The sequence below is a fragment of the Bradysia coprophila genome, unplaced genomic scaffold (genome assembly GCF_014529535.1).
Source record: "Bradysia coprophila strain Holo2 unplaced genomic scaffold, BU_Bcop_v1 contig_324, whole genome shotgun sequence".
Classification (NCBI taxonomy): Eukaryota; Metazoa; Arthropoda; class Insecta; order Diptera; family Sciaridae; genus Bradysia; species Bradysia coprophila.
This window is the reverse complement of record NW_023503584.1, coordinates 495,964-507,281: the sequence shown is the minus strand read 5'-3', so window position 1 is coordinate 507,281 and position 11,318 is coordinate 495,964. Positions and strand designations below refer to the sequence as shown.

Below are 11,318 nucleotides of genomic sequence, written 5' to 3'. Positions count from 1 at the left end.
AGAGGACTGCCGGCTGCAATTTAATGTAAATATGTTGTTATTATTACGACACCACTCAGTAAATCAGTAAATTTGAAAAAATTTCGATGGCGAAATGTACTATTTCAGCACATCTCCATTTGGACTAGTACTGAAAAAATTCACATTTTAAAAATTGGTGCACAAGATACACAGGTTTTTAGAGGACCGGCTGCAATCAAATTTCAATACGTTGTTGCTATATTATGACAAACACTGTCAGTAAATCTGCAAAATTTCGATGCGGAAAGTGTCTTCATCATGGCCCTACGTTAGTCAAGGGCCGTGACGCAAGTCCGTTCACACTATAAAATTAATAAAGAAAGTCCGTACGACTGAGGAACATACAGGAACTTTTTTACTTTTCTCCCTTTGCTCCTACTACCCCCAAAGTATTTAATTCGTAATCTGGGCGTCCATAGTAGTTCAACGAGATATCACACGGTAAAATGGGTTTAGATTTGGCCGAGATAATAAATTTATGAAAAAACGGATTTTCATATTTTTTGATATTTATGAATATTACCACGGCAGAGTAAAATAAACCAGGCAGGAGCGGTTCATTTTCGAAACGTCAAATTAGGTACCTAATACACTGTGTGAGAATGAACTCAAATGAACACTAACATAAATTGAAAAATTTTATTCGCAAAAGATATAGGGCTACTAGATTAATCAGGTCCCTAGTCGAATCGGCGCTCCTGCCTGGTTAACTTTCCTCTGTCGTGATTTCACCAACCTTTGATACTATGTGAGTTTGTTACTTTGTTACTTCGTTACAACGAAACTTTTGAATTACTTGGTGGATTTGGCTGAAATTTTCAGGGTGTGTTAAGAACGTAATTCTAAGAAACTATTTTGAAGGAATTTTCTTAAAAATTTATAATTTCGGAGCTATGAGTGTTTTAAGCTATTGAGCTATTTGACCCATACTCGGAAAATATGGCAGACAGAGAGTTCGTTGAAAAGTCAAATTTATTGAGTTTCACATTCTAGTCGACACGTGTTTCAGGGTTTTTCAAAAAAGTCGCTGAATTTATTGCCTTGATTATACCAAATTCTCAAAAAAAAATCTTGACTTGAGTAACCAAAACGTGCTCCTGTGAGCGATCCCATGAGAACATTGAACGTGAGGACTTTGGCATGATCGTGAGTCATACCCTAATCCCCCCTTTTCGTTCTCCTTGATAATGTTCAAAGCACACATCACTAAATGTCTTTACTTTATAATTCAGCTACCACCCATTGACATTTATGTGTGTTCTGAATAATATCAGTGTAGGGCACACCACTCTGGTCTACTGTTTTCTTATATACCACAGAGTACTTATTGTGGTAACTAACTCGACCACCGTCGCACGATCTATGTGGTCGGACTAGCTACTTTATCAGATTTCATCAATTACCTTTTCCACTTGCATCCTGTTATACTCTGTACCTTTTCGCATCCTATTACACTCGTCTTGACTCCTATATCCTTCACCGTTCATTCATTCACGTGTGTCCATGGTTCACTTCATTTCTCGTGTCCTGACACCCAAAATCATCCAGTCGTTATTGTTTGCCTTAAGGGAAATTCATGCATTGGGACTGGAGAGGAGATAATTGATATGCAGAGGGTCACGTTCATTCAGGTTGGCAGAAGGCTGTCACACGTCTTGAGATTTGGCCAGATACGGATCTACGCGAGCGATATCGTCGTAGACCCGAAATACAGTTAGTGTACGGACCAACTGTCGGCAGTGGGGAGATGAACCGACCGCTTGAGCTTTTTCATTGCTCTGAACAATCTCTGCAAGTGAAACTTCTTCATTCATTTAATGGATACCAGTCCTCTTTTCGTTTAGCGAGTGGTTTTATGACAGAATCGGCCATTGTTGCAACGCCTTTGCCTGGTGCGTCCAGGCTTCAAAACTTTCTTGGCATCACTCATGCGTTGAACAGGTTTTCTTCAAATCCTATGACACGATCGAGTCAAACCAGTTATTCTATCTTCAGTCGGCCCAACTTTCATCCATATGAAGAGACACGTAAGTGGTTCTTCAGCCTAGATCGCAGTGGGGATATGAACTCATTTCTCGAGTTTAAATGCTTGCACTCAAAATTTTCGCGCATAGAAATATGAACCAATTTTTGTCCAAATGGATGAAATTCTCAAATTATCCGAGGCGCGTTCCCGTGAAACATACTTTCGAAACGTTTTCGATGCGAAAACACAAGAAATCGAAGGAATAAATGCAAATTTTACTAAAAAATTTACGGAGCAAAATTTTCACGTCCGTCTTACTTGCACAGCCTACCTACCTATTTCTCAAATTTCCCCAAATTCTAAAAAAAAATCCTCTAATAAAAGAACTAGTATCACAAATGGTAGACAATTAGGAAAATGAGGAACAGCTGATTTTTATTAATAAAGCACCTAGCAGGGTAATAGAGGTTTTTACACGTCAAATAGAGTAGTATTATGATACCAATACTACCATTAGCAGCCTTAATGGTAATTTTGCAATGAAGAAATGAAAAAAAAGGTATTGAAATATTCGCATACTTCACTACTTTATTAAAAACCACAGACACAAAAAATTTAAAAGTTTAAAAAAGGGAAAAACATTTTCTGAAAGAACGGAGAAAAGTCGAAACATCTCCCACTTTGAGACGCAGTTTTTTTGGTATAATTTTCTTTCTAAAATTTTGTGTCTTTTTTTTGGAAATAAAACTTGCGTCACACCTCCACTGTAAGTGGTTTTGGGCGATAATCTTATCTTGTGAAACAAGTGTCCAGTTGGTTTACTTCATAGAGGTTTACTTACATTTCGCAATGATATTTTCTTCTATGCACTGAGAATATATTTATATCTACCACAATGATTAACAGGAACAACGCATAACAGCTTTGTGTAACTTTATGTTATTATTGTGGCTTATCTTTTGATAAACGAAAATGCAGAAAAACAGCAGCAGTGGAAAGAAATAAGACTTTTGTTTCTCTCACGTCTACACATTGACTGTATATTTTACATTATTTTCTCTCTCGCTATATACTAAAAGTCGAACAACTCAATTATCGCTCTATATTCAACGAATATTCAATTCTAGGTCTGGGAAACGAAATTACTTTTCACATGCATCTCCTGAAGTTACACGCAGACCGAGAATTCGTCTCAAAAAATTCACAAGCAGTTCGCGAATTCGATCGAGGAAATTATTATTGCGCGTAGATGCTGTGCATGTACAGGTTGTTCCACACATTGACGATGTTTCCCCGATATAGCATTCAGATGGTGTATTCGGCACTGCTGCACATTGTACTATGTCTGGATCAGAATGCATTGTGACACAATTCCATTGGCAGTTCTCGCCGACTTTGCACTTTTCCTGTTGTTCTGTGGAAAAAGGATTTTCGTTCAAAAAATGTTTTATACTGATGCATTCGATCGACAATCGTTACTTACTGCATGTACACGTTGTTGCACATAGGCTTACAACTGAACCAACAGCACAAGTATCGGAAAGTGTTGGAACTGCAGCACATTGCACATGTCCAGGTTTTGTTGGAATGCTGCGACAATCCCATGAACATCCATTTTCGCCAACTTTGCATGTTTTAGCTTTGTCTATGTTTTGGAGATGGGACACATTCAAACTCATTCAAAACTCCAAGCAGTTATAGTTCGTTACTTACTGCATGTACACGTTGTCCCGCACAAGCTTGTACTTGAACCGACAGCACAGGTTTCGGGAGTTGCTATAGCTGCAAGACATGTTATTGTTCCAGGTGGCGGTCCACGACAATCCCATGTACATCCATCTTCTCCAACTTTACATGTTTCCGCTTTGGATTTGTCTACGTTTCGGAAATGACTCACATAAAACTCAACCGACAATACAAGGATTTAGAATTCGTCACTTACTGCATGTACACGTTGTTCCGCACAAGCTTGTACTTGAACCGACAACACAGGTTTCGGGAGTTGCTATGGCTGCAAGACAAGTTATAGCTCCAGGTGGTGGTCCACGACAATCCCATGTACATCCATCTTCTCCAACTTTACATGTTTCAGCATTTGATGTTTCTATTTTTTTAAACGGTTAAACGGTTTTCTTTTCGTCACAAAATTTATTGCCAGCTCACCGCAAAAAGATGCTGTAACCAATAGGATAGCGGTTAAGTAAATCATTTTTATGATTCAACTCGTATTAAGTTACAGAAGAAACTGACAAATTCGTAGAACGTTGCTCTGCTTTTAAGGTCTGTAAGCATAAACTCTCTTTTGAAAAATTTCCATGATGTCAATGATGTTTTTAGCACACCTCAAGTTTATTTGATCAGTTTTTCAGTTTTCGTCTAAATACACATTAGGGTGTATAGCAATTTGGAAACGATTCCATTTCCGGGTTGCCTAAAATAATTGCATCTTTGATATAATCATAGGACTGTCTCATAATTGGGAAGTGAACAAATGTATTACATAGACACAAATGAAAGAAAATTTATCTTGCCCAGCTGCGGATGTGGACACGGGACCTCTCGACTTTGACATCATTCAATCAGAAGGCCAAGCACACACCTGTTGACAATTTTTTTTTAAATTTTTGATAGCCATTGTATGAAAAAGGATAGCGAACTTTGATCGGTTCAGTCCTTTATTTGTGTGAATCTTGAGGTCGAAACAGCTTTGTCGTCTTTGTTAAAGTCACTTAAAGTGAAAGTGGGTAGGCAAAATCTCTGTTTGTTTTCCTTTCTTTGATTATATTTCGTTATATTTTAGTAATTCTTTTATGGGCATTTCAGCTGGGGGTATTTTTAGTGATACCAAACGTCCTGTATAAGGATGCAACGTTTGATCTACACAGGATATTCAATCAACGATTGAATAAAATGTCTGTTTCTATACCCCTTAGTACAAAGAAAGACAGTGCGTTGATATAATTGAAGAAGCAACTGAATTATTTTGATAATTCATACTTTTTAAAAACTCAACTCCCAGTTAACAATTTGTCCCACGCAATGTACATAAATTGCCATCGGAAAATGGGCCCATCACACCGAATGTGCTTTGACTTTCGAATGTACATTAAATGCTCAATTGATGTGGTCCAGTAATCTACACCTTAACTGGTCCTGAAACTGATCCACACTTATTGTACATTAAGAGTACAATAAGTGTACATTAAATGGACACTAAACGTACATTTAATGGACAACGATAAATCAACTAAATTCTTAAAAATAATTTTTCTTCTAATTTCTTTCTTATTTTTTGCCAACTTTTGTAAATTTTTTGTGATGGAGTTTTCCTAGTTTTCCTGAGTTTCGACGATTTTCAGAAAAATTTACCTTGACACGACCGGGATTTGAACCACGAACCTCTGGGTTATGAGCCAAACGCGTTACGAACTAGACCACTGAGACGTGTATAAAAGATGGTCAAAGTGTGAATATAAGTGTATATCTAGAGAAGCATCATTTGAACATTTTTTATGCACATTTTATGTACTTTTCGGCATATATTGTTAAAACTTTTGAAAAGGTCTTGTAAAAAGAAACCAGAAACCATTCAAATATTCTTCTATGAGGAAGGTACATAAAATGTACAAATAATGCTCAGCTAAAATTTAACTTATATTCTAATTAAAACCATTTTACATACGGCAGAGTTGGTAACGCGCTTGGCTCATGAACCGGAAGTTATTTAAAAAAAAACCTAACATTCAGTTGAATACTTTAAAAAACTAGAAGAAAATCGTGGAGACTCGTTCATTTGGTATGAACTTTTCAAAGTTCTAAAGTTGTAGTCGACATTTTGTACATTAGATGTACACCTACCGTAGCACAAGGATTCTACCCGGTAGTTTGTACATAAGATGTACACCCACTGAAGCACAAACATAGCCTCGAACATAACATGTATACATATCGAAGCACATACGTGACAATCGGTAATTTGTATATAAGATGTACACACTCCACAGCGCAAATATTGCACCCTATAATTTGTACAAGAGATGTACACAGACCGAAGCACAGACCTGGCAGTCGTTAATTTGTACATAAGATGTACACACACATTCCACAGTACAATCAATGTTATCCGTAATTTGTACATCAGATGTACACATACCGAAGCACATACTTGGCAATTGGTAATTTATACATTAGATGTATATGGTAAATGATGGAGAGTTGACCTAAATTGACAAAGCTAAACTTTGAACTGGAATTTCTTATCGATTTTGGAACAATGTTACATGGAACGACTTTTATTTGAAAGATTTATCTTTTGTTTACTTAATTAACATAAATTTTATTAATTATTGAAGATTTCGTTTAACAAAGTTAATTAATTAATAAAAATGCAGAGTTAACCTACGTGAACCGTGAGTTGTCCGATTTCATATAAGTTCAACAAATCGTGAATTGTCCCATATACAAACGTCATAGGACAACTCGCGGTTTATTGGATGGTGAGTTGACCGATCATATTTTCTTCATACAAATTTACACGGACAACTTAAGATCTCGCTTAAGATCACTTTTCCATTAGGTCAACTCTCCATCATTTACCTTAATTTAGCTTGGTTTTCACTTTAGCGGATTATAATTAAATCGTAACTCTGAACATCAGGGTGTGAAATCACATTGTCAAATGTTGAATTAACAGATAGGAAACCTCAGATCAGTTTCTCCAATAAGATTGGAAAATTTCTGACTGATACACGCGATTTAAAGAAAAAAAAACTTGCTACACCCTAATACACATCCACATCACTGAGTGAAGGCGCCTCTAAAGGAAAACAAAAAAAAAACTCCATCGAAAAATATTAATAAAAAACATTTGTTTTGTGCCTCATTTAAATGTGGCATCTGCGATGAAAACAGATCACACACGAATTCGCTTGCAACCGACCTGTAACTAGGTGGTAATTAGGCGGTACATATGTTCGATTGTAACAGTTGAACGAACGGATCAGTTTTAACGAAAAGAATCAGCGACGATTTATTTGCATTAATGTAGAAATGAAGAATAAGTCATGACTTCCATTTATTAATTTGAATCAGGGAGTTTATATAGAAAAATGATCCCGCATGAAAGCCGAAGGCGCGGATCATAATCCAACTCGTCAAAATAAACATTTGGACATTGATGCATACAAATTTTTATGTGTCGATGCAAAGATAAACCCAAACTCCCTCTCTGAGCTGATGCATAATGACAGTCTTACCATACAGAGACATATGAAATCAGTTACTTCATTAGTGATTACTGACATTTTGCTGTTATATTTAAGATTAATGAAGCGTCTGTTCTTCCATTCCGTAAAAAAATTCTTTATTGTTCGCAAGCTTCCAAAATCAAATAGTGAAACTAAATGGTTTCTGCAGTTCAGCCAAGGAATCCTCGATCAACTTAGCCGATTTCAATACTGTTGCATCATCCCATAATCTTCCGACCAATTGTAAACCGATAGGCAAATTAGTTACCTTGTCGTATCCAGCATTTAAAGTAATGGCCGGGTGATGTGTTAAATCAAATGGAGCCGTATTTTTAATCAAATTAGCACCTGCTGCAGCCATCACTTCTACAGATTATAATCAACAAAAAATATGTGAGACTTGTTCCAAAATTTCCAGTTCAGCTTCAATTTACCTCTTATAGGTGCGTCGGGGGAAGGTATTCTAACAGGCAATATCGGCAACGTAGGCATCAGTAGCACATCGACCTTTTCCAATGCTTTATTGTAAGCTTTGCCGATATGCCAAAACCAGGTTTGAGCCTTTGCATAGCTCGTGTACTTCGCATGTCCACAATACTTCTTTACGTAAGCGCTTGATACGATAAGCTGCTTGGCTAGGTCATGAAGTGTACGCCCATGTGACCTCAAACCATCGTACACCTTTTCAGACAGAGCACTCGACAGGACACCACTGACTGAAGTGCCGTATCCTAAAAACAAGGTTGTCTCTTCAGTGCATTACAATACAATTTAGGTTAGAGCTAACCGCATCCATCGATCAATTGATCCTGAGTGGCGTAGAATAGAATGGGTGAAAAAAACGGTGTTGAAGCTGTAAGTAAGAAGCGTTTCTTGGAGAACTCAAAAAATGCTATCAGATCGTGAAAATGTACCCTTCGAGTGATCTGGAACGGATACTTCTGTCACTTCCGCAAATTGATTAGACGATTTAATCAACTCAATTGCATTTTGAATGCAATCGATGATTACGTCATCGCATCCTTGAAATCCTTCCTTTAAAATACCAATTCTTAGAACGCCAGACCTAGCTGCATTGACCTGTAATAAAACAAAACTCGTTCACCTCTGACAATGCACGAGGTTATCTGTTCTGGAACCTCAGCCAGATAATCCGTTGGTTGGAATCCAGTCGATGGTTGTCTATCGTCCTTACCATCGTCGAAACCAGCAATCGCTGTTAACAATCGAGCACAATCTGTTACGTTTCGAGCCATTGGTCCAACATGATCTATTGCTCGAACGATCGATATTATTCCTGTATAAGGAACCAATCCGTACGTAGGCTTGAGTCCTACAATACCACAACTGCTAGATGGAATTCGAATGGATCCAGCTTGGTCTCCACCCAAAGCCATGTCTACATCACCTACAGCCACCTTAAAATCAATGTTTTCAATCATAGTAAATGGTTCCGGTTTGAAATTTTTACCACAACACCACTACCAGAACTCGATCCGCCTGCTGAATAATTGGTATTCCATGGATTCCTTACAGGTCCGTACGTTGTGTTGAAGCTAGCACCACTTAAACACAAATTTTCACATGTCACATTACCAACAATTGTGCCTCCATGGTTTAAAATGCGTTCAACAACAGTGGCATCGCATTCGGGCACGAATCCCTCCAGTGTTCTCGAACCATTCATCAACGGTACCATTCCAATGAAGATGTTGTCCTTTATGGCAAGTTTTTTGTCTGCTAGTAGCTGAGCTTGGTCTTCATTCTGACCACCCTTTATATTGCATATGTGATGCCTAGGGGAGTTTTAAGAATCGCGTTTAGAACAATCGATCATCTTCAAGTATGTTTGAAACCCCATCCATGTTAAGAAATTGCGTTAAAAAAATTTCAAACGAAACGTTCAACGAAACTGAAGTAACCCTATACGATACGTTTGAAAGTACCGTAATCTCTAGAATCTGATGATCTGCGGAGTGAGGGTGAGAGGGTTACAATCACAAGTCAAAATAGTAATACAAAGCTCCAAACAATTACGTAAGTTTACTCACTAAGCCGCAGCGAATTGAGTTTGAATGCTCATGTCTATGAAGTAATTACTCGTTTTCCAGGAATGCAGCGAGTAACATATTTCATATCAATCAACATATGTAGCTTACCATGCGTTGTCCGGATTTTCTTGCGGTGTGGCACGATGAAACGGCCGATTTCCATACTTAAGCCTTTTGTCGTCGAGAGGACTTTTCCATGCATTTACTTCGTTTAAACCTTCCAAATTATGTTCGATGGCTTCTATATTGGGAAAATTCCAATTGACCTCAGCTCACTCATTCAATCGATTTATCATGCGTCTCTTACTCATGTAAAAACTCAACTTATCGTCGGAAATATTTAAGTTATATTCCTCGGATATCTCTTGCAAATCCTTAAGTGTTGGGCGGGGTAGCATTTTAATAAGTCTTGGAGGTTCGGATGGAATGAAATATCAATATGTTGTTGGTACGACACTTCTCAGGAAATCTACAAAAATTTTATGCCGAAAATGTCTGTCTAATCTTATCTTATGAAACAAGTTTTCAATTTGTTTACTTACATAATTTTGCTATGAATTTTTTGTCTATATATGCTCTGTGGGCAACGACCAAGTGCAACTCTAAATTATTATGTTGGCTTATATTCAGACTTATTTAACACTGTGTTCCGAAAAACGAAATTACAAACAAAACAGCAGCGTAAGGAAAGTTTTGGTTTCTTTTACGTATGCGTATTGAATGTAAGTTTAACATTTTCTCTCTCGCTGTTAACTATACTCTTTCGAAAATTATGCTCCTCTCACTCTTTGAAAACATGAGTAAGAGAGGCCGATGTAGTAAATCTGGAAACTTGCATATACAATTCCGTATCAATTATCTCAATATTATAAGCAGCAGCTTAGGTAAGTAAATGTACGGGGTAGAGAGGTAAGTCGATGTTGATCTACTGGTGCGACAACAAATATATGGTGGGTCTTGTAATAAAACAAGGCATCAGAACAGTCGGAGCGTTTGCTGCGACTTAGCCCCGTACGACCCGTAATCCTATTTCGTCCGTAACCATAATACGTCTACAACCCTCTAATGCGTCTGTTACCAAAATGCAAGTCAAGTTGGGCATGGTCAAATTTACTGAAAGTGTTCATTTTTAAAATTGCGCATAGCGCAATTACGAAAGCCCGTACGAAGTACCTCCCAAATAAAACCAACAATTTACGATATTGTTTTAGAAACCCAATATTTTTTGCCAACTTTCCATTGGGTATTCAACTACCTCTCAAATGAATCAAAAACTAGCAAAATCGGTTGAGATTTACTCGATTTATGTGCAAAGAGCACTTAGGGCCGAGTAGCGGCCTTAGTGCAAGGGCCCAAATTTGAAACTTTTTTTGCCATCATTCTATTCGGCATTCAATTATCTCTCAAATGAAACAAAAACTAGCAAAATCGGATGAGATTTACTCGATTTATGTGCAAAAAACACTTAGGGCCGAGTAGCGGCCTTAGTCCAAGGGCCCAAATTTTAAACTTTTTTCGCCATGTTCTTTTCGGTATTCAATTACCTTCCATAAAACACTAAATCTAGCAAAATCGGATGAGATTTACTCGATTTATGTGCAAAAAACACTTAGGACCGAGTAGCGGCCTTAGTGCAAGGGCCCAAATTTGAAACTTTTTTTGCCATCATTCTATTCGGCATTCAATTATCTCTCAAATGAAACAAAAACTAGCAAAATCGGATGAGATTTACTCGATTTATGTGCAAAAAACACTTAGGGCCGAGTAGCGGCCTTAGTCCAAGGGCCCAAATTTTAAACTTTTTTCGCCATGTTCTTTTCGGTATTCAATTACCTTCCATAAAACACTAAATCTAGCAAAATCGGATGAGATTTACTCGATTTATGTGCAAAAAACACTTAGGACCGAGTAGCGGCCTTAGTCCAAGGGCCCAAATTTGAAACATTTTTTGCCATCATTCTGTTCGGCATTCAATTATCTCTCAAATAAAACAAAATCTAGCAAAATCGGATGAGATTTACTCGATTTATGTGC

The 11,318-nt window shown here is 37.5% G+C and overlaps 2 protein-coding genes across 3 annotated transcripts; both read right to left on the bottom strand.

The window, feature by feature from the left end:
- Positions 1-2,995: 2,995 nt before the first annotated feature.
- LOC119079673 (multiple epidermal growth factor-like domains protein 11) lies at positions 2,996-4,276 on the bottom strand. Of its 2 annotated transcripts, XM_037187724.1 has the most exons (5): positions 4,151-4,276; positions 3,930-4,091; positions 3,701-3,862; positions 3,471-3,632; positions 2,996-3,401 (listed from the first exon to the last, which is right to left on the bottom strand). In XM_037187724.1, exons 1-5 carry the CDS (start codon positions 4,194-4,196, stop codon positions 3,130-3,132), a joined length of 804 nt encoding a protein of 267 aa, XP_037043619.1. In that variant the 5' UTR covers positions 4,197-4,276; the 3' UTR covers positions 2,996-3,129. The 2 variants fall into 2 exon arrangements, with proteins under 2 accessions (XP_037043619.1, XP_037043620.1); XM_037187725.1 differs by lacking the exon at positions 3,471-3,632.
- Positions 4,277-7,282: 3,006 nt separating this feature from the next.
- LOC119079669 (amidase-like) lies at positions 7,283-9,984 on the bottom strand. Its single transcript, XM_037187720.1, has 9 exons — positions 9,827-9,984; positions 9,592-9,753; positions 9,393-9,525; positions 8,705-9,029; positions 8,373-8,651; positions 8,148-8,313; positions 8,021-8,086; positions 7,668-7,964; positions 7,283-7,599 (listed from the first exon to the last, which is right to left on the bottom strand). The coding sequence occupies exons 2-9, from the start codon at positions 9,680-9,682 to the stop codon at positions 7,373-7,375; spliced, it is 1,584 nt and encodes a 527-aa protein (XP_037043615.1). The 5' UTR covers positions 9,683-9,753; positions 9,827-9,984; the 3' UTR covers positions 7,283-7,372.
- Positions 9,985-11,318: the final 1,334 nt, after the last annotated feature.